A 27179-nucleotide genomic window follows, 5' to 3' on the forward strand; every position below is an offset into this window, starting at 1 on the left:
TTGTTATGCAACTATAAACCATGCGCCAATAATCGTGCAACCCGCCGTCGTCTAGAGTCTCGACGAGTCTTCCAATGTTCGTTCGAATGAGCGAACTCCAAAGCGAAATCCAAAAATCAATATTTTATACGAGTACGAATACCGTTGTCCTGGTCCATCGTGTTTTACGCCGAATGAAATTTGAAAAAGTTTTCATACACAACGGAAAAATTGTTTTCTGTAAATTGAGCATCTACAGTGTGAACAACGGAATAAAGTTCGAGTTGCATTATTGTTGCAGTTGGAATGTGAGTGGAAATTTTTATTTGTACATCCTATTCAAACGTGCCAGTTGTACGTATATTAAATAAAAACAAAAGAAACTTTTGTAAACCTTACTAAACACGGTGATATCCAACATGCAGGCGACTAATTGTAACGTTTCACTCGTTCAAATACGTCTTATATGCGGTCTAGTTTGATAACTGAAAGTCTTCTTCCGATATATTCTCTGTGCTTTTTTTTTTCTTCGTCATTACCATATTATGTGACGGGAAAATTTGCGTTTTACTTTAGTCTGCGATGTGATAATTGATAGCGAGATGGTTTTAGATATTTCGTACCCCCAGACCTGGTCTGCACTGCATATCGCTGCGAAATACGCGAGTACATCATAATCGTATTATCAACTTGACAACTGTGGCTTCAAATTTCTTATTTCTATATATCGTACTTACGGTGTGATTACATCCGATGATAACGAGATTATCGAATTGTTCTATAATTCCACTTCACGTTACGCATTCTCTCTGTACTTATGTAATCGTCGATACCGTTTTTTAACATTAAAAATTCTTATCACGTATCATAGATATATGAGCATGTAAGGTTGATTTTTTCATTCAGTAATTATTACTGTCTGTTTCACGGGACGATCCATTTTCATATTCAACGATCGTATTTATTTACGGAATAACAAATTAAGAGAAACATGAACGAGTTATAAACGATGACGATATTGTGCACTTGTGCAAACTACTCCATTGCTACTTTTCGCAAAATATGTCAGCTTGTTTTCGCGAACAAAAATTCTTTTTGCCCAACTTTCTCTCACGCGCATCGCAGCGAGCAGCAGAGACAATTTTGTTTTATGTCATGTACGATAATTTCACAATGCTGAGCGAACACCGAGTTGTTTTTCAATCTCTTAATGACTCGTCGAAATAAATTTGAAGAAATTTATACCGATGGGCTTCGGAGAAGAGCGTACTATTTTACGTGTAATAGTTCAAGCGAATCGATAATTAAGGTTTGGCCAACAGTTGGATGAGGTCGAGCAGACTAATTAGTTGCCTACTTGTAACGAAATTAGTATTATAATGCTCTCGACTAATTTGAATCTACGCTGTGATGGGTATCCGATTTCGTTATTGTACATGTATTATATGTCTGATGAAGTTTATTCAACGACAATGGCTGAGAATTAGTGTGAAATCCATATGTAAACACTTGGTAATACACAGAGGATATAAACGACTTACTGAAAGACTGCGTTCAACCGGGTATAATAATAAATGGATAAATGTTTGTTTCCAGATTACGAATATGAGCTCTGGTGACCCGTGGTCTCTACCGGTAAAGCAGGGCCTCTACGACCCGACTCTTGAGAAAGATGCCTGTGGTGTTGGATTTATAGTCGCCATTGATGGGAAACGATCCCACAAGGTGAGATATACAGTAATTTTATGTATCATATTTCATTTTTCACAATTCTTACTCGTTTATCAAGGTAAAAGAAGTCAGACTGAAATTATTTGAAGAAACATCCGCGAAAACATTATTCAAAAATCGTCATTGTGCAATTTTAGAATAACTTTCAAGAGTTGGCTTTTCGAAATATGAGTATATTTTTTTTTATTTACTCATTGTCAGACAATCCTGAAGGTGCGAAGTAACGATCGTTCCTAAGCATGAATCGTTACAGTGACGTTACTAACTTCTACCTCATTAACAGAACTAGTCCCAGAATAATCGCTGTGAGATTCAAAAATTCGCAAATAGAAATTTTCCACTGACCCAGTCTGACAGTTGCGTCGACTAGATTCAACACTTTTATAACTGTTTTTACTTTGCTTACATATTCGAATGTAGGCGATGACATTTCACGAAACTAAACTTTCATAAGATATGCTTGAAAATTGGAGTTATTATCTGCTGTCATTAAACCATTTTTATATTATCGCTAAATTCTTCCAATTTTTCAAACATTATATCTTGTAGTGAATTTATTTTTCGGATCCGCGATTGTTGATTACATAAAATCAGTCGGGTCGTATGATATTTTTCTCGGAAGAAATCACCGAATGACTATTATCCAACTTTTCGAAATTGAGCCGAGTCGAGTTTTATCTTTCGTAAAGATCAGTCACACTTCCTAGGTGGTGGTATTGTATATTGATCGATTAGCATTGACCCAGTGTATCTTTTAAGCTCGAAAAATTCCACTCTGCTTATCTGAGTAAAAATGATCGATTTATATCTTTTGAGATAAAGTTTTAGACAGATATTAACGACAATCTCGAGTGGGCAAGACTTTTTTTAGTATCCGCACTAAATTCGAATGAATGAAATTTTTTTTTTGTCGAGTCATATCAGCGATAAATATTTACTTTAGGAACAACTGTTCTCATCTCATTCTACGGTTTAATCTTCTAGAATTCGATCAGCGATTTTTCTCTAAACTGGCATTTGAGCAACCGGTGCTTATTTTTGCCGTAATTACTTATTACCGAGCGTAACTATTAGCATACACTACCAGAGTTCAAAAATGTCCTCACAGCAACTTGGCTTGGCGCTCTGATCGTATGTAAAATTGCGTCTAACATTCGTATTACGAAATTGACACGCCGACAAATATGAGGACACTTCATCAATGCTGATACCACCTTAGATCAAATATTGGTAGCTAAACAATTATGCAAAAGTTTCGCAACCTCGACCTCTTTCACAACCCGCGTATCTAGAGGGTTATCATTTCCATTTGCTTCTGTTTTTTTCCGAATCGAACGATGATTCGTTACCTAGGCATTGAATTTGACGGTCATCTAAACCAGTGCAACTTAATACCTTGATCAATTTCTTGCGGTTGGACTATTTTTTTTTTTCTCTGTCAGACCGACCATCATCACCGTCTTTGAGACCTTCGAATGCGGTCAGTTGTTTTGATATTCTTAAGTTGTTCGTACGCAACGTAGATTAACAAGAATTCAATAGAAAAAAATATTTGTGTTCAAAGTTAGAGTTACTCTGATATATAAATTCGAAGCTCGTGAATCATTGTATAAAAAGTGTATAATTTTAGTAAAGATTTACAAATTTTATCCGAAATATCGCCTTTCGCTAATATAGACAGCATTCAGTTTGCGCAGCAAATATATGCTCCGGTGTGTGAGTTAAATGCAGCATACTTTCACCGTATTTTTCACCAAAATTTCCATCACTACTCGTATAAATCGACTTTATTTCCAAGTTGAAGACGTACTTTTCGTGCACGGGTTTCTTCGACGACAAGTCGTGATCTACCCTGGACGATTCTTTTACCGATCTCAGTTGAGCCAGCTTCGACTTGAAGGAGGATATACTCGCGTCATTTTTCGATACTATCGCGGCTAAATCTCTCTCCAAACACGGCTCCCTGTCCTTCATATCTCTTTTCAAAAGCTCTATCTCCTTTCGCCATTCCCTCATCTCCTCAAATCCACCTCTCAAACGAGCCGGACCGCATGATCTGTCGCATTGAAGATTCACCTGCCATAAAGAAGAAATATCTTTATGACTTTATAACACTTTCGTCGAAAAAAATCATCCGTTCGTCATACCATCACGATCAATGACTCGGTACTCTCGTCGCAATCGTTGTAATAATCGAGTTGATTCCTTTTGTAGCTCCTTTGATAACCTTCCTGTTTGTCAACTGTGGTTGTTACTTCTTCCTGAAACCATTTGAACGACGTGACAAGGTACGATTTTACTCTCCGGTTTAACCGACTCACAGTATCTTCTTCCAACTCCGCGGCTCTCTCCGACTCGCTTCGAAATGAGTTTGTAAAATTCGACCACCTGACGTGCTTTCTCACGTACTTGAGCACCTGCAGAAGTTCTTCCGACCCGATTGGACTGCCTAAGGGTTCGCTTATTTTCGGCGGCATCTCGGACTGTCCCTTCACCGCGTATTGCCCTGACAATTTCACCTGTCGTCGCAATTTTTTCGTCCTCAATGCTAATATGCACAGTCATTTTCCTCGCTAAAGAAGCGCGGACCCCGATCAATACTCACCAGCGGCCCCTCGTGGGTAGCAACCAAATTGTAGGATGAGCTCAAGTAGGAGTCGAGCAAATCGACGATGCAAGTTCCGTACCTGAAATCACGGGCACGTTTTTCTACATTTTCTCTCTCCCATTGAACGGTGTTGAATAATGTAGTTACAGACCGATGATTCCAACGTAGTATCAGATGATCCTCGTGTCTTACCACCACGAGGGTTCTTCTTCTTCGGAAGTAATTCGAAACCTTTCAAACCAATCCAGATATTGATCAATCAGTAGAACTAATTTGGCTAGCTTCTTGTTCTCCTCTTGTTCCATTCCCTGACTGCTCTCCTGAAGCTCGATAAAAAGATCCAGTATTTCTCCTGGTGCGGCGTTACCAATTTCATTACATAGACCGTACAATTTATCGCCCAGTTTATCGTCAAATTACACGCTATTTAAAATTTTTAGATATCTTAAGGTTCATGTACTCACCAGGGGCAAAGGTGCCTCTTCCGTTTGTAATATAGTTTCGGCATAATGCGAGCAAGATGGCGTGTTCGGTGCCTAGTAGCCTCAGAAAACGACCTCTGAATATCGCATCACCCGATATACAACTATGGAGAGACGTGATATACTACAGTATAGTGTAGATGTGATTTATCGAGGGAAATGCAGTTGGTATTCAAGGATTCACCGTTGACTAATTGCACCTTGCTATTTCTTCCCAGATGGTAATTAAATTGCGCAAAATTACGTACAATTAATCAACGGTGGGTGTGGTTAACAAGTTGTAAAGAATACCTCGCGTTATGAGTTTTCAACAGAATCAGATATTGCGTGTATTTGGTTATAAGTTGAGGGCCCAGTTCTAAAAATGCTGAATTTAAACGCTTTCTAGCAGCCTGGTGCAAATTTTTTGAGATACCTGATAATTGAGTTATATTATGAGTATGTTGTTTATTATAATTATTACGTATCATGCCAATCTACTTTCCATGTTTAACCCCGAGTTCTGTTTGAAGGGCAATTAACACATATTTATTTTAGACTTATATTTGAGTGTGAATTGAAATAATGATTATGGGATATCGTAGGGATTTTTTCCCTTAATTCGTACCTCGGAGCTGAGATATATCATCAAAACTCAGGTGATCCAGTATTTTATTCAATAATTTCGGTGTTAAACTCTGTAAACTTGACATCCCAATTACATATTTTGAATGCATCGAAACATTTGTAGGCGTAAATGGAAAGAACTTTCAGGTCTAGTTACAGCGACATATGTTGTATTAAAAAAAAAATACGTAACAATCTATATTCAAACTGTTTTACTCAAAAGAAATTAACCCCCAGCTGAAATTGTTCTATTGCCCACCATTGCACATAAACCTGAAGGGAGCAACATAGCGTTATGAAGGAACAAGTCGCGTGTTTAAAAAAAAATAAACGTCAGTACAAACAGTAGTTAAATATCCGATAAATTCAACAACTTTGCTTGTGGAATACATGGAATATTATTGGAATATATTACACTTTTGACCCATGTCATACAAACGATACGAACTAAGTTTTTCTACTTTACTTGAATAATTCAAACGATGAATAAAAAATTTTACATTCAAATTCAAAAAGATGGAAAGTCAAACACAGCTTTATCTACACTATTCTTCACCCAGGTGTATTCAAAGTAATTGCACGTAATACTGAATTGTTCTAGATATATTATTAGAGTCAAATTTTCGCTGTAAAACGAACTGCTTAATTTTATTGGTTTTTCTCATCACGTATGTTTCAGATCGTTCGAGATGCAGAAAAGTTATCGGCGCGCATGAACCACAGAGGTGCATGTGCATGTGACAATGATAGTGGTGACGGAGCTGGTGTACTCTGTGCTATTCCCCATGATTATTATGCTGCTGAAATTCGGTAGGCATTACGAATTATACGTTACCAAAAAGTGAAAAAAAAACAAACAAAAAATTATTGTCATCTCATTTCGAACGATAATCAATTTGCCAATCTACTCTTGTTAAAAAGAAGTATTACGTTAAATTTTTTGTTTTTCTAATTTCAAATTATTTTTATGATATATTGCCTACTGATATGATTTGTGAAATTATGGAAGTAATTTATCTGCTTAGTGAACAGCACGGCGTTGAATTGCCCGAATTCGGTCATTATGCAACCGGAATTTTCTTCCTCGATAAAATCACTCATCAACAGAGTGAAGAAGCCTTTGCTAAATTGGCTGAAGAGTGCAATTTGCGGGTATGTTTTGTCCGTAATATAGAACGTCATACTTTCATATCATATGGAAGATCACTGATTATATTCAATCTTTTCATTTGTCGTGTTTTAGATCATCTGTTGGCGTGACGTGCCCACAGATAATACAAAAATCGGTCAGGTCGCTTACAAAACCGAGCCCTATTCGCGTCAAGTATTTGTCACTGGGGATCAAGAGGTCGAGGCGTTGAACCGCCAGGTAAGTTCAGAGCTTAGAATAATTTTACACTGCTTGCTCAACAGCTGAATCTCTTGTTCGATATGATTTCCAACAGTGTGTAATCGTAGTTTTAAAAAAATTTCTACTAGATTACATGACATGTGTATAATTTAATTACTCACAATTGGTCAAATAATGATCAAATGTTGAACTCTAAACATTTTTGCAACGATGTATTCTGTATGTTTGAAATGAATGTACAAATCTGTAAAAGTACGTGACACATGAAGCCAGGAAAATATTTTAGAATCTCACTTGCTTGGATTGACGGTGAATTTATTATTGGTGTTTCAGTTTGGATGAAATATTTTGTAATTTTCAGGTGTTTGTACTGCGCAAGAGGGCATCGCATACTATACCACAGCCAGGAATCCGTTTTTATATCTGCTCCTTGTCTCTGAAGACGGTTGTTTACAAGGGTCAATTCACTGCCGATCAACTATGGAAGTATTACACAGATTTATCGGTAGGCACAACTGAATCTTTCCTCTGTACGATCCTGGTTCATAACGGGGTCCCTCTATAATTAAAATTTATTTCGCCCAGATCACTTCTCAACGTTAAAGTTGTATTTGTTTTCAGTCTCCAGACTTCGAAACATATCTGGCCTTGGTGCACACACGTTTTTCCACCAATACATTCCCTAGTTGGGAACGTGCGCACCCGTTACGGTAAGAAAATACTTGAAATAACTATGTACCTTCAACCATATTTTATGATAATATTAAGACATAAAAACTGCATCTTCGCTAAGACTGTAAGACAAGCGTTGCAAATATTAAGTATGAAAATACTATGCCTATTGTTTTAGTCTTCTTGCCCACAATGGTGAAATAAACACATTGCGGGGTAATGTTAATCTAATGAAAGCGCGAGAAGGTGTCATGAGCAGTCCTATCTACGGCGATAAACTGAAACAACTTTATCCTGTTGTTGAACCGAACCTCTCTGACTCCGGAGCTGCTGATTGTGTCTTGGAATTCTTGGTGATGGCTGGTCAACGCACGCTACCTGAGGTGAGTTCTTTCACATTATCTATTCCTCATGAAGTTGTCATCGACAACATTCCTTAGATCGGGGATTATCGGTTTTGAATCAACCATCGTATTACTAGAAAATGAAATTGAAACTTTCGAATACCTCTATGAAAATAGTTTTATTATTTTCCGTATAGGCTGTGATGACGATGGTCCCGGAAGCCTGGCAAAACGATCTAACAATGGCCACAGAGAAGCGTGATTTCTATCACTGGGCAGCATGTGCAATGGAACCCTGGGATGGACCAGCCCTACTAACATTCACGGATGGTCGCTACGTTGGAGCTATACTAGACAGGTACAAGACATTTCATTTTACACTGAAATAACAGTTAGGTACCATTTTCTTAATATTTGAACACTATATCATCACACACCAACTATCTGTGTCGTCGAATCTATTTATGAATTTTATTTTTCTACTCTACCTCTAGAAGCACATAGTTTTTTTTGTGTATAATTGGAAAGTCGTAAAAATCTTGTATATTTTTATTATAATGCGTAAGATTTTTATTGAAATTTTTTCCCTTGTATCAACCCACAAACTTCAATCCCTTTTTACTTTTTCTAATCTGGACTTGTCTTTTTTTTTTTTTATTTATGTGCATGGATATATTATGTCAGGGTACAACAATCATTTAAAATTATTATCTCAACAGGATTTTATACAAACATTATGATCTTAAGTATATAATAGAGGTAATGGAAATAACATGATATGAATCAACGTGTACTCGGGAGTCTTTGGACCAGATTGAATTATTCAGGTGAAAAAAGCTAAAATATAATACAATGTGCGACAAGAAGTCATAATCTCATTGGGTGAATGAGTATGTTGTATATAAATATGTATATTATTTCCATCGCTATCTATATGGTTAATAGGAAGAACTTAACAAGGTAACAAATATGTGTGTATATACAGAGGTATATGAGAATGCTGGCTGGAAAGCAATCGAACGAACGAACAACAATTATTCAGCTGATAATTAATTGATGCAAAGATGGTAATACAGAAGAATTTTTGAATTTTTGTTTGGCAGAAATGGCCTGCGCCCATCGCGTTTCTACGTCACTAAGGATAACATGATGGTGATGGCGTCCGAAGTGGGCGTCTATGACACTCCGCCCAGCAATGTTGTCCTCAAGGTAAACATGGCGATTACGCAACCCAAGGACCTAATCATGCTGGGACCAATCAGCAGCCAGCTTCCTATGCTGGGGCAAAAATTCTTTTACTGTCTAGAAACAGTTACTTCGATCGCCTCTTGTCAATCTCTCCAATTTTCGATACAGAGAATTTCAGCTTTAGGGATTAGTTCTTTGGAGATGACATCACGGATCAGGGTCTCTCGACCAGCCTGCTATTATGGGGGGGCGGGCGCACTGGGCTGGGCTGAACATTTTGGAGTTCAGGCCTGTTGTAACTTGATTGTTACAGCGTGACGAACGATTCATCTGATTCAACATATCTCATTGATTATTTTTTCCATCTGACTAGTTTCACGTTAATATCATTGATTTTATATTTAATTGGTTTAAATCGTTTGTGGGGTGATCACCTTCACCTTTATGCATGTTGCGGAGAAGCAGACAGCGTGTCTGAGGATTTCACTTCGTACAGTATGTTATTTACATATTTATTTTGTCTCATTTCTAAAGGTTCGATTTTTCGGACTGCTGTGTACAAAGAATAGGTGATCACCCTTGATTTCCATGATAACTCACACATGATTTTTATAAACAGCTATATCTTAGTGAAAATTCTGTACTTCGGGCAGCATTGATAATGTGCTGGTGATCTGTCCTTGTTGTATTTTGTTACATCCTGATTTATCTTTTTGATTAGTTATTGCTAGTCGCCCTTGGCTCGTATTTCAATGATTTTAGTAGGGTTTATAACATATATCACAGAATCATGCTAGTAAATTTAGTTGATGGAAGGATACGAGACAAGGATTTTTAATACCTTACCTCGTTTGATATTCACTAGATTATTCAATTTTTTATTATTTTTGAATCGCACGAATATTTCGTATATTTTCTCTTCTGTGGCCAATATGATGCTCAACTTAAGGCTGACATTTTTTTAATTGTATGTAATATTGATATTTTTGTATTATCGAGGAAGATAAATGAAATGCATGAGTATGCGATGGATACATCATCAACAACGACAGAATATCAATCGTTTAATCCACATATATATTTTTACACTACTGTATTCTGGAATTTGTATGAATAGTGTATCATATTGTACCCTATTTTATTTATTTCTATTCATTCCACAAACGACCATATAATTATCGCCATCTAGGGATTAGGTTTGTATAAAGAGCTGTAGGACCGTCATCCCGTGCTGTTACATGAATGTTGTTCAAACTCAAGGCGCTTTTCAATGGCATTCACTCTGCATCCGTTTCGTTTTCAGAGCCGTTTGAAGCCTGGAAGGATGCTGTTGGTTGACACAGAAGAGAAAAAGATTATTCAAGATGTTGATCTCAAGATTTATATCGCACGCAGCAGACCTCACTCTACTTGGCTTAAGGAACAGGTATGTCATTTTCCTCAAAATAATTTATAATGACAGTCGATGATAACGATTAATCGATTCTCCGCGAGTGTAATCGAAGAAATCTGTTACAGTGATGGTTTAATGGAATAAATAATTTATACATCAGATTTTGATAGCAAGAATAATTTTTAAATATTGTACAGGTAGTAACCATTCTTTATACTAAATGAATGTGTCATTGGGGGTGCATTAACTAATAGAATCAATCAATAATCACCGCTGTATTTTCATTTATTGACATGGTGGTGGTATACTACATATTACAATTACACACATCATGACATATCTCATCCGTTCATTCGCAAAATATATAATATCATCAAATACTAAATCAAATTACATGGTTGTTATATGCACAATTCAATAATTCGACAATGATGTTAATTTAACATTTCTTTTCCAATTTATCTTCTATGATGGCGACATTGGTGTTACGTGCAGAGGGTGAGTTGTAAATGTAACAAAGAATTCCAAAGGACTTTTGAGTTTGGTTATTTAATGTGGTGGTATTTGATACTTCTCAGTTATTATTTGTTATACTTCTTTGAAATAACGTTTTACGCTTATTTACTTGTTGATATCAGTTTTCATTTACATAAAAATGTATTTATTGATCCCACATTTCCACGTATATTTCACTCTTTATATTCTCCTATATTACCCTGCTTTTAATGAATAGTTTTGGAAAAATTATATTTATAGTCAGAATGAATCTTATTTGTGGTTTGGATTGGTATTTTCCATACTAATTTACATTCTGAAAATAATATTTAGATACATTTCGTAGCATTGGTATAACAATCATTCATGTTTCAATCACCAATTCATAATTTTCTTTCACACATTGCCCATACACTTCTCATTTACCCATCTTCACTGGTATTAGTAGTTAAATTATTTCAAGCTAATTTACATGCATAATATATGAAATAGGGACATCTTTGGGAGTATTTTTCTATCGTTTATCATTAAGTATTTTTTAGATAACTTATTATTTGGTTAACTAACAATACAGTCATTTTTTCTTCTTTTGCCAAATGTATCTCTTTAGCCTAGTATCATCCACAATCTACATCATTATTCAATTTTGTAATTTGAACACAGATATCGATGGACCAGTTACGAGAAGCTCATATTGCAGTAAATGGGTCAAATGGTATTACTGAAAATGGGAGTGTAGAGTTGACTAAGCTCATCGAAACCAACGATACTTTCGAGGGCGTTTCTGCAGTGAATCGTGTTTGGGGAGGAGACAAACGTCTCTCATTATACGGATATACAATTGAAACCATCAATATGCTTTTACTGCCCATGATTCAAACCAAGTAAATATCACATGAGCTCAGCTATTATAAATATCATCGTCAATTTTTTACACGTAAATCATGCAATCGAATTCATATTGTTTTTTTTTTTTTTTTCTTTCAGAAAAGAAGCACTGGGATCTATGGGCAACGACGCTCCCTTGGCCTGCCTTTCCGACTTTCAACCTCTGATTTACGAATATTTCAAACAATTGTTTGCACAGGTGAAAATAATTTCCCTTACTATTGCAAAAATTGACGGAAGATTCTGCTTTTACGTTCTGATAGCAGCTGGACCATTAAACACGAATTGAATTGACAACACTGTAACAATGTTCGAGTACATCAAATTTACTTTGCTTTAGTGTAAATTCATAATGAAATTAATCAGGTATAACAGGTATTTCGAAGCATAATCTAAAGTCTTGTATCTTTAGGTAACAAACCCACCGATTGATCCATTCAGAGAGAAGATCGTGATGTCACTAATGTGCCCAATTGGTCCTGTGAGTAATATCCTGGAACCAAATGAGTTACAAGTTCATCGATTATTCCTTCATCAACCCATCTTATCCCTGAAAGATCTTGAGGTGATTAAAAACACCAACTATCGTGGCTGGAGAACAAAGGTTATTGACATCACGTATCCGGTTGAGTATGGACCACCGGGTCTTCAGAAAACCATTCACAGGGTGTGCAACGAGGCTAACGAAGCTGCCCATCAGGGTTATCAGCTCATTGTTTTATCCGACCGTCTAGCCGGACCAGACAGGTATAAATTATTGCATTCAATAAATATTTTTCCTCATTCAAAGAAAAACGTCAATATGCTATAACTCTTCAATTTATTCACAGGGTTCCAGTGAGCACTTTACTAGCTCAAGGTGCTGTACATCATTTTCTTATCGAAGAGCGTCAACGTATGAAAGTGGGCTTAATCCTAGAGACTGCGGAAGCTCGAGAGGTGCATCACATGTGTGTACTGCTTGGCTACGGAGCTGACGCAATCTGTCCCTATCTCGTCTTTGAAATGGCTAGAAGTCTTAGAGCTGATGGAGTCTTGGATGAATCCTGTACTGACGATATCATGTTCACTGTGAGTAGTACCTATGTAATTTGACAGTAAACACAAATTTTATAATTCGTCTAATTAGTACAATATTGTCTTTAAAAAATATTTTATGATAATTTGGATTTGAAATTTTTCTTTCTAGAATTATTCTGAAGCTATGGAACGTGGAATTGCCAAGGTGATGGCAAAAATGGGAATATCTACTCTTCAATCTTACAAAGGTGCCCAAATCTTCGAGGCGGTTGGCTTGGCTGATGATGTTGTTGATAAATGTTTCAAGGTATTCACGCGCTTATCATAATGAAATTCTTTCAATTCAAATTCGTATTAAATCATTGATTTGATCATGTTTTCATTATATCGTTAGTTTCTCATACTTGATTTTTGGTGTCACTATGCAGTGTTATTCAATGTTTCATATTTCTTTGGATATTTTAGGGTACCCAATCACGAATCGGTGGTGTAACATTCGACATAATAGCAAAAGAAGCATTCGAAAGACACCAAATGACTTACATGGAAAAAGCTGTGGATATGATGGTCCTGCGTAATCCTGGAATATACCATTGGCGAGCTGGAGGAGAGAAACATATCAACGAGCCTAACAGTATTGCTAATCTACAGGTATATGTTGCGAAAGACTGAACAAATTAAACCTTCAAACGTATCTTCAATAATTTCCCTAATTAGAATTTTCTATTCATTTGCTTCTGAAAATTTAGGAAGCTGTTGAATCAAAGAGTACCACCGCCTATGAAAATTACCGTAAATCTACGATGGATGCTGTCCGAGCATGCACACTACGAGGTCAAATGGAAATCAAAACTATCGATAAACCAATACCAATTGATGAAGTGGAACCAGCATCTGAGATTGTGAAGAGATTCGTGACTGGCGCTATGAGCTTTGGAAGTATTTCACTAGAAGCTCATACCACCCTTGCCATTGCCATGAATAGAATCGGTGGCAAATCCAACACCGGAGAAGGTGGAGAGAATGCTGACAGGTACGGCAATTAAGCTCATGTGATCATCATTTGTATCTTGGAAAAAAATCAGCAATATAGATATGGGTATATTACAGGTACTACTTTGGTAAAATTAACGATTTGATTTATACTCATCATTGTTAATAATTTCAGATATTTGGACCAAGATCCAGAATTCAATAAGCGATCATCCATCAAACAAGTAGCAAGTGGCAGATTTGGTGTAACTTCCAGCTACATAGCAAATGCCGATGACTTGCAGATTAAAATGGCTCAAGGTGCCAAACCTGGTGAAGGTGGTGAGCTGCCAGGATATAAAGTAAGTTGATTTCGGTTGGTGTATAGAATAATTAAAGTCACTTGCCATAAGCATCTCTTTAATGGGACCGTTTCAATAACAAATTAGTGAGTGTAATAATATTCAACATCACAGGTCACAGCGGATATTGCTGCAACACGTCACTCTGTGCCTGGAGTTGGACTTATTTCACCCCCACCCCATCACGATATATACTCGATAGAAGATTTAGCTGAGCTGATTTACGATTTGAAATGCGCAAATCCAAATGCTCGGATCTCTGTAAAACTTGTGTCAGAAGTCGGAGTTGGAGTTGTTGCATCTGGTGTTGCTAAAGTGAGTGCGATATAATGGTTTAATAATTTGTATCGAACATCTTTCATGCCACCCTCTTATAAACCCTTTACGAAATTAATTTACCGATATTTCGTTTGTCGGTTTTCTCTAATCACCATGCGCATCGGCTATTTTTGTAGGGTAAAGCAGAGCACATTGTAATATCTGGACATGATGGTGGTACTGGAGCTAGTAGCTGGACTGGAATCAAGGCAGCGGGTCTTCCATGGGAGTTGGGTGTAGCAGAGACTCACCAAGTATTAACTCTCAACAACTTGCGCTCCAGAGTCGTTGTTCAAGCAGATGGTCAACTTCGCACCGGCTTTGATGTCGTTGTTGCTGCACTTTTGGGCGCAGACGAATTTGGTTTCAGTACAGCTCCATTGATCGCTATGGGCTGCACGATGATGCGGAAGTGCCATCTGAATACGTGTCCAGTGGGCATTGCTACACAAGATCCAATTTTACGCAAAAAGTTTGCAGGAAAACCAGAACATGTTATCAATTTTCTGTTCATGTTGGCCGAGGAGGTAAGGGTTTATTTTGAACTCAGTTTTATCACGTATTTCATGCATTCAATATCTATTCCTGCTTAAAACGTCCGATACGATTTGATAGGTTACGATTAGGTAATAATGAATATTATAGAATAGTTTTCAGAATCACGATACACAGTAAGAAGTCTATTCTGTTTTTTGAATCCCATTCTATAATATTCCATCAGAATTGTTCATGTCCCACCAATCTTTTCCAGTTAGGATAGATGAAAGAAAGTTTCTACAAAATGCTTATAATTTCCAAATTTTTGTCCAGGTACGAACGCACATGGCTAGTCTTGGTATCAGAAAATTCCAAGATTTAGTTGGACGCACTGATTTCCTGAAGGTTGCCAGCCGTGATCATGAAAAATCCAAGACTCTTAATTTCACAAACATTTTACGCAATGCATTGGAGATGCGTCCAGGTGTCAACATTAAGGGTGGCTCAGTCAAGCAGGATTTCCAGCTCGAAAACAGATTGGACAACAAGCTTCTTGAAGAGGCAGCACCAGTTTTGGACGGACTCAAAAAAAGCGTTTCCATCCAGATGAGCATCAACAATGAATGCAGAGCATTTGCGTCAACTTTAAGCTATCACATTTCAAAGCAAGTTGCAATCATTTTATTTAGTTTCAGTTAGCACCCAACCATGAGCAATTCCTTATTTCGTATAGCTACCATTTCCTTGTATATGTCTATGCTTGTAAAAATATTCGGTTTCACAATTTCTGCCACGTTTGAGAATTGTTTTACAAAATTGTTTTTAGGAAATTCGGGGAAGAAGGGCTTCCAGAACACAGTATTAATATCAATATGACTGGCTCTGCGGGTCAGAGCTTCTGCGCTTTTATGACAAAAGGTGTTCATGTTACGTTAGAAGGTGATGCAAACGATTACGTAGGAAAGGTGAATAAAAATTATCCAAATGCCTTCACCAAACTGTACGAGAATCAATACTTACCTCTATTTTTATCACTCAGAGTCTCTGTGGCGGAGAGATTATCATATATCCCCCCAAGGATTCGGACTTCAATTCCGAAGCTAATGTTATTGTGGGTAACGTCTGTCTCTATGGTGCGACGTCTGGTCGGGCATACTTCCGAGGTATAGCTGCAGAGAGGTTCAGCGTTCGTAACAGTGGAGCTATCGTAGTTGTAGAAGGAGTAGGTGATCACGGATGTGAGTACATGACTGGAGGTTGTGCACTTATACTTGGGCTGACAGGAAGGAACTTTGCTGCTGGAATGTCCGGTGGAATTGCTTATGTTCTCGACGTTGACGGGTCGTTCAAAAGGTAAATTGACTCACGCACTGTGCATATTATACATTTGCAATATTTAGTGTGCGAGGATGGATTTATTTTTATAGGTGAGCGAATTTACTATAGTTCTGATAATGCAGCTTTTTTTTTTTGTAAAGAAAATTATTGTTAGAATATACATAATAGCAGGTAATAACTACTGAGTATGGTTGGTATACCTACTAGAAAATTTTGCACATTTGCTTTGATTACATTTCAGTGATGATTAATCATATTGCCATGTATGTTTCAGTAAATGCAATCCTGAAATGGTGGAGCTACTTCCACTTAATCAGCAGAGTGACATTGCGTATGTGAAGGAACTTCTGGAAGAGTTCATTGAAAAGACTGGATCATTGATCGCTCAGGAGTTGCTGAAGGTCTGGCCTGAACCTACCACCAGATTTGTAAAGGTACGCTGATAAATTTTGCTCAATGATCAAATTATTCAGAATTTCTTCAAGTTGTTCTGGTTTAAATACATTTTGGTTGTAATACTACTAGGTATTCCCATACGAATATCAACGCGCTCTAAAGCAACTAGCAGAGCAGAAAGTACCGCAGCCAATTGTCAACAGCAATAGCAAACCATCAGAACCTAATGTTAAGGATATTGAAGATTCCATTGCTGATGGGGATATGGAGAAAAAGAAATTGGATAAGATTCGGTAGATATGAATTTTAGTTCACACACTAATGACAGGATATGTGTGTTTAATTCGTCAAACTGAATAGCACAACTAATCACGAAATCTGTATTTTTTTTGCAGAGGATTCGTAAAATACGGTCGCGAAACAAAAAACTATCGACCGGCTGAAAAACGAATGGAAGATTGGGATGAGATATATAACTTTCAAGGTGTTAGGAAGGGACTTAGAGTTCAGGCAGCAAGATGTATGGAATGTGGTGTTCCCTTCTGTCAGAGCAGCCATGGGTGTCCTCTTGGAAACATTATTCCAAAGTGGAATGACCTTGTTTTTCATTCAAACTGGAAAGAGGCCTTGAATCAGCTGCTTCAGACCAATAACTTTCCTGGTTAGTTTTCACCCTATCATCGCAATCATGTTTGGCATCCGGACGAATCAAAATAGTGACAACTAGAATTTGTGTTTAACATACACCCATCATTCTTACAGAGTTTACTGGAAGGGTATGTCCAGCACCTTGTGAGGGTGCTTGTGTATTGGGAATCTCTGAGCCACCTGTAACAATAAAAAACATTGAGTGCGCTATCATAGATCATGCCTTTGAGCAAGGATGGATCACTGTGCAACCTCCGAAGTCAAGAACTGGACGTCGAGTGGCAATTGTAGGATCTGGTCCTTCTGGACTTGCTGCGGCTCATCAACTTAACAAAGCTGGTCACTTGGTCACTGTCTATGAACGAAACGATCGCGTTGGTGGTCTTTTGCAGTATGGTATTCCTACCATGAAATTGTCTAAGCAAGTTGTTCAACGGCGAGTTTCTCTTCTCGCTGCTGAAGGAATCTCCTTCAAGACTGGTATCAATGTTGGGAAGGATATTTCAGCTAAAGTGAGCTTATGAACTGCTGTTTATTTTTACTAGTGAATTTTTTTTATCTTCTCTGCATTTGTTCATATTGTCGAGAAAATGAAACATTTCAGTAGGCAGTTAATTAATTATTGAAGCCATTGGACATTAAAAATTTTCACGTTATCACACACATTCCGCAACAAACTGTACTACCATTTTTCTTGCACAATAGGAATTGAAAGAACAGTATGATGCACTTCTTCTGTGTACTGGAGCTACGTGGCCAAGAGATCTGCAAATACCTGGACGGCACTTTGAAGGAATTCACTTTGCCATGAGTTTTCTCGAGAACTGGCAAAAAAAACAGATGGGAAACACTGTACCACCCAAAATGGAATTAATTGCTCAGAATAAAGATGTCATAATTATCGGTGGTGGAGATACAGGTTGCGATTGCATTGCTACATCCTTGCGACAGGTATTACACTGCGCATATCAAATCACATGAGCCTTCTAGACCCATGATCCCTTACAGTAAAATACTACAATATAACAATATAAATCTCATCTTCATTTAGTATGTCTAATGCAAAAATACTAACAAACGGATGTTTTGTTTGAGGTCTAAATTATTCGTCAGATTTTTGAAACTACGATATGTATACTAAAGTGTGAGACAACTATACATACCGGTACGTAACATTCTGTCCTGTCGCCAGGGTGCCAAATCCATTACAACGTTTGAAATCTTACCTGAACCTCCATTGAAAAGAGGAAAGGACAATCCATGGCCACAGTACCCTCGAGTGTTCAAGGTGGACTATGGTCATGAAGAAGTTTCTCTTAAATTTGGACGGGATCCACGTCAGTTCAGTACACTGAGCAAGGTAAATGTAACATTTTCCTTCTGCACTGAAATATCGTATCAATTAGTTAAATATGAATGAATGGAAATGAATTTCAGTTTCAAGTCATGAATTGTTTTTTATGGAATATCTTAGAAAGTTTAATTTACATCATTAATTTCAGGAATTCTTGGGCAATGACAAGGGACATGTAACTGGAATTAGAACAGTCACAGTTGAATGGACTAAAGATGAAGCAGGTAGATGGAAAATGAACGAAGTTCCTAATTCTGAAAAGGTGAGTTTTTTTTCTAGCACCATGTGATGAGGTGAGCCATCGGAGGTATGTCAATGTCAATGAGATATTTGTATATATAAATGTATTTTTCAATAGACCTACAAATGTGATCTGGTATTACTTGCAATGGGCTTTATGGGACCTGAGAAATACGTCGCTACTGATTTAGAAGCAAAACTCGATGGGCGTGGAAACTACGAAACTCCTGGTGGCAAATACTCAACTAGTATTTCAGGTGTTTTTGCTGCAGGAGGTTAGTTAAGATTGTGATTTTGTTTCATCCAAAAGTCAGTTGAAAGAATTCCTTTCCAATACAATTCTACTCTACAATTTTTGATATTTGCGAATTTAGATTGCCGAAGAGGTCAGTCACTTGTCGTATGGGCAATAGCTGAAGGAAGGCAGGCTGCAAGGGAAGTCGACAAGAGTCTAATGGGATCTACGACTCTGCCAAGTCCTGGTGGTGTTATCACAGGGGTCTTACCTTAAATCTGAGTAAGGCGAGATCCTGTGAGTAAAAAATATTTATAAGTCCACATTGAGCCCAATATGGCAGCTGACTTTGTAGAAATTGCGTTCTGATTATTGTGTCAACTTAGGAGAAATTTCCTGATTCGCAGACTGATTAATTAGTTGAGGCGTCCATAAAACTCATATGATTATTTGGATCCTGGTCATGTAGACTGAAACCGTAATCGAATAGCCTCTAGAATATGTAAGAGATATTAATTAATACTACATTGTCGTGCATGTCATATATTACGTTTCGTACAGGGTTACGCATGTACACATAGACACACACACGCACGCACCTTACACAGGCATCGGTGTACATAAGATATGAACATGCAGGTGGTAATGTGATTGAAGGTATTTTTTGTTCTTTCTAAAATGCGAAAAGCGGAGTTATAAACGTCATAGCAAACTCCATAAGTTGTAGGCATGAAGAAAACGCATGTAAGTACTTGGTAGAGGTGATGCTTAACTATTTTTTCCAGCATATACATTTAACTGCAAGACGGAATACTAAAATTCTATTCTTGCCACTATCAGGATTGCATGACAAGCCATAGGAGATTATGGTATCTAATGATGTAAAATCTTTACATGTACAATATAAGTACGTACACAAAAATATCGTATGTAAATCAATGCAATGCCCTGCATTCCCATGATTAAATGGCTGAAATTACCTAAATTAATTAATTGTTAGTAGAGGAAAATTGGAAACGATATGTTGAAACATTATTTAGACCACATCTAAATTCTATTGTCGCATACGTTATTGTTCTACCAAACTTTTTTTTTTTTTTTACGTTTATGCCTTTTTGTAATTTTCTTAGCTTACATAATTGTATCAGTAAGTTATAATTGTCAGATCGTATCATCGATTTATGGTATAAGTAATTTATTTATGACTATAATATCAAATGTTGGATATCAGATTATTTGCTACATATTATTACCGTGTTGTCCCATGTATAAGCCGACCCCGCGTATAAGACGATCCCCGATTCTGAGACAGTATTTCAGGGTGTTTTTTTTTAGATACCCGTATAAAGCGGGTCCGCGTATAAGACGAGGACGATTTTGGCGGGTGCTGTTAGCGATAACGAAAACCTCGGATTATATTCGAAATAATACGGTATTATTATTAAACTACTGAAATAATTCTTATTTCCATTAATACTATCGTTCCGTGAGTGAACACCTATCATTTGAATAAATACGATAGATTGAAATAATCATTTATCACTGTAAATTATAGTGCATACGTATCTATATTATACTAACGAGACAATAAAAGTATACTGAACGTTAGTAATCCATGCATTATTTAATTCATACCTACCATGTGAGAAATACTAACGTTTCTGGAATTTCTTGAACTCTTCCAAAAATATTAGATATGTAAGTTAATTAAAGTTGGACATAGTTGAATCAGAATCTTTGGTTGAGAACTGTAGAGCAATACAAATAATGCAGAACTACGCATTATCATTGCTAGTTATTTTGAATATGTCTTCAGTAACTTACAATTATCGCAACTGTGCATAGAACGATAGGGCAATGAGAACTTCTTTCTAGTCGAGTTAGTGGAAAAGTAGGTGCAGTGAAATTAACAAATACATCAATAGAGCATTCGAAGATTTTCTTTAAATATTAATTTAATATACTTTACATTTATAGTGTCAACATTATAAAAATATTTGTTGGATACAATACAGAGTACATTCCTAAATATAGTACAGCTTTCAAGTTAAATTAACAATGTTTCAGTTCGCATTCATGAATATTTTCAACAACCCTTGTGATATGCAATATATTGTTTGGGCATTGTGTACAGACAATATTGATACATGGTAACCATATATCAACCTACAATTATTAACCTATTAGTAATACAACAACAAATACAAATAAAAATCTAATAATTTGACCCGCAACTTATAATCTGACGATACACTGTCTCTATGACCTACCTAGAAAATATACCTGTGTATGTATTTTATAAACACCTGCATGTCGATAAGGCTTCCAATTACTAACAGAATACACTTATTATACTCAAATTTTCGCGAATTCTAATTATAGAACAAAAAATTTACAATCATCGATTATTCTCGTAGCAAATAAATTAAAAAACAAACGCGAATAATACGCTAAAATTGTGACCGCCACATAAATTCAGTACAAATGCGCAACAATTGCAGCTACTAAAACAAGTATTGCAACACTTAATCCAGTCATATAGACAACAAATTGCTGATCTTGAGATGAATCTTCATTGCTATCGGAGGCTACTGTGTCCACGGTATTTTGATAGTAGAATTCCGAAGGATCTGTAGGTCATTAATGTTGATTGGTTTTATCTCTGTATTATTCTGTCAGAATAATTCTTTTACTTAAACTAATACAGATTGCAAAAGCATCAAAGTGCTGTACAATCTTTAGGTAGATTTTGTACAACTCACCAGCCTGGAGTTCAAGCTCTTTTTGTACGCTGCTTTCTTGCATTTCTAAATCCAAAAGTTCCTGCAAAGACACTAAAGCTTCTTGTGGTCCTTCACCAGGAAATAAGTAGTCAGACAATGTTACTCTACTTTGCGGCAGAGCGACCAAAACCCTTCTTGGAGGTTCGTGCAGGGTAACGTTTTCTAAAAATAAGTAATCCATAAAAAGTTTTAAATTATTTCTACCATCCCAAAGTGAAAATGTATATTCAATAAAACAGAGAAAAGATATCATTTATGACAGATATCCAATCGTATGCTTATTGTATAGTTTTGCCGAGATTGTCAGTTACCTTCTGGGGACCCATTTTCTTCTTCAATTAAACTATCCCAGTGCATTTCTAACCGACTAGCCAACGACCTTATGATATCCTGTTTCACTGCTGCAGTAGCCTCTTCGATGGTTGCTTTCTGATGCACAAATGTTCTGCTAACAACTTGCCCGACTAGCCGCATAGTCGCACTGCAGGATGTTATCAATATGTCTGAACTAGGATTTTTTGGCTAAAATAATTAAAAACTTATTTCTGTATTCTTTCTTCAACGGGTTCTTCAATCCCTCTCTACTGTACAATACAATACAATAAATGAGCTAGGAAACCCATTAATTTCATTATTTCCTTTTCAGTTATACAATTACTTGAATTTGGAAGGGATTCCTTGATACAACAAAGTGTCGTGGCCTCCCGGCCATCTATTCATTCAAATATCAAGCTATTATGACCACTGTAACTTACACAGGGAATATACATGCTAACTTGAAGCGTTTTGTTAGCCAAAGTCGTGTCATTGTTGCTCTTAATTTCTTTTCTATCCTTTTTCTTCTTTCCAACTACTTCAAGAGTGTCCTCTGAAGACCGTGGTTCACCTTCGATCACAATCAAAGCTGAGTCAACAGTATCTGATATATTTGCAAGAATTCCCTGTATAGAACACAAATAAAATTGACTACCTTCCGGTGGAGTTATTTGGTAAGCGATAAAAGCTGAATTCAAGGTTTTATGGTGATTGGCATGAGTATCGTTTATATATGCTACTTGATATAATTCATGAGATTGAATCTGCCAATAATTCAACCTTTTAAATCAATACAAATACCTGTAGTTGCTTTTTTAATGTTGCCGGCATTTGGTCAGCTGCAATTGGAAATAACCGATCAAAATCTACTCGAGCTTCGAGTTGATGCCATTTTGTGGCCTTAGCTTGGAACTTCCAATCTACCGGTTTCAATATTCCTCCAAGACTAGCATCAAGAGATTTGCATAATATCCTAAAGAAATATGAAAGTTTTCCTTAAACAAACACAATACGAAAACGATGGCACAATACATTCTTATCATTTTCATAAAGTTCACTTACTTTTGAGTAATACTATTGAAGTGCAGGATAAGATTTTCCTGATTGTTATTCCCATAAAGATATTTATTTAATGCTAAGTGCTTGTAAATTGCAACTACCACTGATCGTAGTCTGTTTATTGAATTGCTATCATTCAAGATATCTGACGGGCCAACCACAAATATTCCTAGCACCCACATACCACCTGGTAACATCCTGGTAACCTGAAAAGAAATCCATCGAATAAATAAATGGACAATGATGGTGGTAACAATGAGTTCATTACATGTTTTGCGTGATCGGCGACCCAAGTTTCCGGTATGTCATTGATGGATTTAATGTACTTTCGTCCTGGTTCTGGCTGAGTGTTGCTTGCAGAGCTTATCAAAGATTCTTCAATTACATCCTTCGCGGCAGGAGGTGGAGTTCTTGCCAGATGAACAACAAAGTCTTTCTGTGCTGTACTCTAAAATAAAAAATGACGATGATAGTCAAAAATGATTATAATTTTGATCGGAATTTTCAACATGTGTCAACTGCTGACTTTTGCGTGCGACAGATTATACGTTGAGGCACATTGAATGGCACTAACAACGTGTCCTTTGTGAATTACTCTAGATGATCATTTTTCGGTTCCAATTACGCTTTCTAGGGCTAAACAAATAAATGAAATTTCTATTTGTAATTTAGTACTTATTATTTTCGAACACAACGATTATAGATATTGAGTTGAATACAGTGTCCGTCATTAGAATCAAAATCAGAATTGACTAGACATTGAAGTTTAATTCATACCATGAAGGTGCAAGATCGCTAGCATATTGAATAACATTGTGAGCTCAACAGTAGGAGAATTTATCTGTCAACCATATTATTGGTTTGCCGATAGAAGCGGGAATAGGAAAATATTGAGTTCGTAAACAATTCTGTAAAGCTTATACTGAGTAGGCGCAAATTGCGGAATGTGATGTGGCAAACTTTAACCTCTTATAGTCCAAATTCATAAATTTTAAAATAAATAGCATTTAAGGACTTGTCATTAATACCTTCTATATGGATTTTGTAGGATCTTATTTAGTTTGTTACAGAAATGTTACAAGGGGCTACAAGGGGTTAAGATTTGACGTTTAGCATAACCTCCTAGTCCGTGACTCGACCTCATAACTAATAGAAGTATTGTTTTCCAATCTAATAAATTGTATAATAAGTTATTTGCCTTTGAGGCAACTATCCGAATATATTTCGTATTCTGATAAAAAAACATATGGTGGACAGTGAAATACAGCGTTGATCGCTTGTGGACCGTGCTCTACGGTTTGATCCTGATCTCTGAGTAATTGAAATATCGCACCTGTCCAAGTATCAATCCTATCGTATAACCATCAGCTCTCATCAATGATTTTAGATATGCTAAGACACTGTCCTCGGCGTAAGCTATTCGCCCCATTCTAGATGATTTATTTGCCAATACGGTTTTTGACTCTGGTTCACGACGCGATGCGACGGAATCCACAATCCTAGAAGCGATACAAATAGAAACGTCACTCTCATCCTACGAGGTGGGGAAAGTAAACGCCACTTTCCTTGCCGTGGTTGCAATCAGTACTAAAGAGTAATGAGGAATTGGTAGCGGGAAATTCGAATTTGAGGTAAGGAATACTATTTTACGTATTATAAAAGTATTACCGTTGACTGAAGAATATTAGGACGAATACCCCTGGGTGAATTCTTGTGACCAGTTATCGGCGGGCAAGTGGGCCAAGGTGGGCCTGGAAAAGTAGGAGGGTTCTGCTCTATCGATTCTACCTAACGGGCTCACACAGATATTCGTAGCAGCCAAAGTAGTGTCGGTATGGAAGCTTGAGAACGGGTCGATACAAAGCAAGTACGTAAGACAACTTGTCGACTGCGACTTATTGTTAGAAATGTCGATCAGCTTGATCATCCCCGTTAGAAGAAGCGTAACCGTGTCCACCGCCAACCACAGCAACAACCTTCGAGCACCTCCAACCACCGTCAACCAACTCCTCTTTCCGCCGACCACCTTCGTCAACCTTGACCACCTCGTTGCCGCCCCCCCCCCCCCCCCTCCCCGCGCTGCTCATCATCGTAGTCGTCCTCGTACTCCTCGACCTCCACCGATCACTTCCAACCACCACCAAACACTTCCTACCCCACCAACCACCTCTAATCACCTCCTACCATCTCGGTCCACCTTCTATCATCCCCTACTACCTCCAACCACCTCCTACAAGCTCCTACCATTTTCGAACACCTCCAGCCACCTCCGACCACCTTCGTCCTCCTCGTCCCCTTGCACCACCATGTTTTCTATAACATTAATATTCATATTATTCCCACAACTTTTCATTTGCTTTCTCGATTTTGATTTTTCGTAGGCAGAGACTCGAAACGCTGTTTTAGCCAGTTGCAAGTGAAGTATCTACGTTGGGTAGAGGAGCAGAATTGTTTTTCGAAAAGTGTTCGTATGGAAAAAATTCAGAGTAACTGTAATACTTCACGGGTGCGCTAATTTTGATCGAAATTAAATGGATGCTCCGTATATGAGACAGTATTTAACGCAGTGTTCTGATTTAAAGACCTAAAAAGGTGGTTGGCAGCGATTTTTTTTTTTTTTTGATAGGGAGAGATAGAACGAAGCTTTTTAAAACTTCAAGTGTATTTGAACACACATTTGAAAGGTACAAGCAAAAATTTTTATCATCCAACTGTCGCAGAACGGCAGCGTTATTAACTGACCCTTTAGCTGAAGAATATATCTTTAGTCAATGGCTGATCATCGAAGCGCCTAACCGCTAGAGTCTGAAATCGGCAGAAAAGATAAAGTGTGCGTATTTCTTGTCTGAAATGAAAAACTAAAATCATTATACATCATATCATACATTATACATCATACATCATAGTTCGAAACTAAAGTTTGGGTATCCGGCTGTCGGTGGTTCAGAAAGTGACGTCACGCAAAATGTTTTTTTTTTTGACGTCATCGATCTATAGTAACCAGCTAGCCGAATTCCTCAGTCTGGATACAACCGCGCAGTAGAGTAGATGGATGAGATTCGCGCTCCGCAGATTTCGAGTACCGAGTTCTCTACCTTCTGGATCCTGCGCTCCGGAGCCACTTTTTAGTGCAACTCGAGTTCTAGGACACGCGCTCCGTGGTTCCTGCACTCCAGATCCGCTACATGGTGAAAGTCGACTTCGTGGACAAGCGCTCCGTAGTTTCTGCGCTCAAGGTCTTAACTACCTGGTGGAACTTGACTTCCAGGACAACCGCTCCATGGTTCCTGCGCTCCAAGTCCGCTACCTGGTGAATTTCGACTCTCGGAGGACAAGGAAGACGAGGAGAACAAGGTGGACCAGGAGAACGAGGATTTCTGCATAGTGAGTACAACATTTTTATAATATTTAATGGCAATTGTATTTATATTTTACTCGAAATATTTTAAACTTGTCATGTTTACAATAGATTATTTGAATTCGTTTGTGGCAAAAGCCCAAATTAAGTAGCAATAAATGCGCTAATAAAATTTCTATAATTTTTTATAATTTTCTTATAATCTTCTTGGTAAAATGGGTTAATAAAAAAATTATAATAATCCTTACACAATATTTTTGATGTTGTTCTACTACTGAAAATATTTATTAGTATTCGAGGTATAACCCTGGGTGATTCCGGGTGATCGAGGTGGACGAGGACTACAAGGATTTCTGCACAGTGAGTCTAACATTTTTATAATGTCTAAAGGCGATCGTAATTATATTTGATATAACATTTTTTAAACTTGTCATGTTTACAATAAATTATTTCAATTCGTTTTTCGCGTAAGCACAAATTCAGTAGTTATCAATGCGCTAATACAATTTATTATATTATTAATTAATAAATTAATTATATTAATCCTTACACAATATTTTTGAAGTG

General features: G+C 37.2%; 2 protein-coding genes across 8 annotated transcripts in view; one reads left to right on the plus strand and one right to left on the minus strand.

Moving 5' to 3' along the window:
- Positions 1-20705, plus strand: part of LOC124304630 (glutamate synthase [NADH]) — a 47858-nt gene extending 27153 nt beyond the window's left edge. For 4 of the 7 annotated variants that reach the window (XM_046763128.1, XM_046763148.1, XM_046763138.1 and 1 more), the window contains 33 exons: positions 1576-1704; positions 6086-6216; positions 6432-6558; positions 6650-6775; positions 7119-7262; positions 7379-7467; positions 7608-7812; positions 7971-8131; positions 8877-8982; positions 10265-10387; positions 10850-10852; positions 11513-11733; positions 11837-11936; positions 12150-12484; positions 12568-12808; positions 12927-13064; positions 13223-13408; positions 13507-13790; positions 13926-14091; positions 14206-14406; positions 14547-14936; positions 15220-15551; positions 15713-15851; positions 15926-16239; positions 16499-16658; positions 16750-16913; positions 17016-17281; positions 17383-17780; positions 17974-18219; positions 18461-18628; positions 18771-18884; positions 18981-19137; positions 19237-20705. In XM_046763128.1, coding sequence (XP_046619084.1) covers positions 1585-1704; positions 6086-6216; positions 6432-6558; positions 6650-6775; positions 7119-7262; positions 7379-7467; positions 7608-7812; positions 7971-8131; positions 8877-8982; positions 10265-10387; positions 10850-10852; positions 11513-11733; positions 11837-11936; positions 12150-12484; positions 12568-12808; positions 12927-13064; positions 13223-13408; positions 13507-13790; positions 13926-14091; positions 14206-14406; positions 14547-14936; positions 15220-15551; positions 15713-15851; positions 15926-16239; positions 16499-16658; positions 16750-16913; positions 17016-17281; positions 17383-17780; positions 17974-18219; positions 18461-18628; positions 18771-18884; positions 18981-19137; positions 19237-19373 — 6192 coding nt within the window. In that variant the 5' untranslated portion in view covers positions 1576-1584 and the 3' untranslated portion in view covers positions 19374-20705. Of the gene's footprint in view, positions 1-158; positions 288-1575; positions 1705-6085; positions 6217-6431; positions 6559-6649; positions 6776-7118; positions 7263-7378; positions 7468-7607; positions 7813-7970; positions 8132-8876; positions 8983-10264; positions 10388-10849; positions 10853-11512; positions 11734-11836; positions 11937-12149; positions 12485-12567; positions 12809-12926; positions 13065-13222; positions 13409-13506; positions 13791-13925; positions 14092-14205; positions 14407-14546; positions 14937-15219; positions 15552-15712; positions 15852-15925; positions 16240-16498; positions 16659-16749; positions 16914-17015; positions 17282-17382; positions 17781-17973; positions 18220-18460; positions 18629-18770; positions 18885-18980; positions 19138-19236 lie in introns of those variants that run through there. The other 3 variants (XM_046763113.1, XM_046763119.1, XM_046763165.1) reach the window with 3 other exon arrangements.
- A 339-nt stretch (positions 20706-21044) lies between these two features.
- On the minus strand, positions 21045-24769 carry LOC124304670 (protein odr-4 homolog). Its single transcript, XM_046763189.1, has 8 exons — positions 24588-24769; positions 23523-23702; positions 23258-23460; positions 22997-23168; positions 22636-22821; positions 22192-22402; positions 21860-22042; positions 21045-21727 (listed from the first exon to the last, which is right to left on the minus strand). The coding sequence occupies exons 1-8, from the start codon at positions 24681-24683 to the stop codon at positions 21573-21575; spliced, it is 1386 nt and encodes a 461-aa protein (XP_046619145.1). The 5' UTR covers positions 24684-24769; the 3' UTR covers positions 21045-21572.
- Positions 24770-27179: the final 2410 nt, after the last annotated feature.

This window comes from Neodiprion virginianus, chromosome 1 (assembly GCF_021901495.1).
Source record: "Neodiprion virginianus isolate iyNeoVirg1 chromosome 1, iyNeoVirg1.1, whole genome shotgun sequence".
NCBI lineage: Eukaryota > Metazoa > Arthropoda > Insecta > Hymenoptera > Diprionidae > Neodiprion > Neodiprion virginianus.

Coding starts and splice junctions, on each gene's coding strand:
- LOC124304670 (XM_046763189.1), bottom strand. CDS start 24,683: ATGGGGCGAATAGCTTACGCCGAGGACAGTGTCTTAGCATATCTAAAA. Junction 23,169..23,257: donor TTCAATAGTATTACTCAAAA/GTAAGTGAACTT, acceptor ATATTTCTTTAG/GATATTATGCAAATCTCTTG. Junction 22,043..22,191: donor AGAAAATGGGTCCCCAGAAG/GTAACTGACAAT, acceptor ACTTATTTTTAG/AAAACGTTACCCTGCACGAA.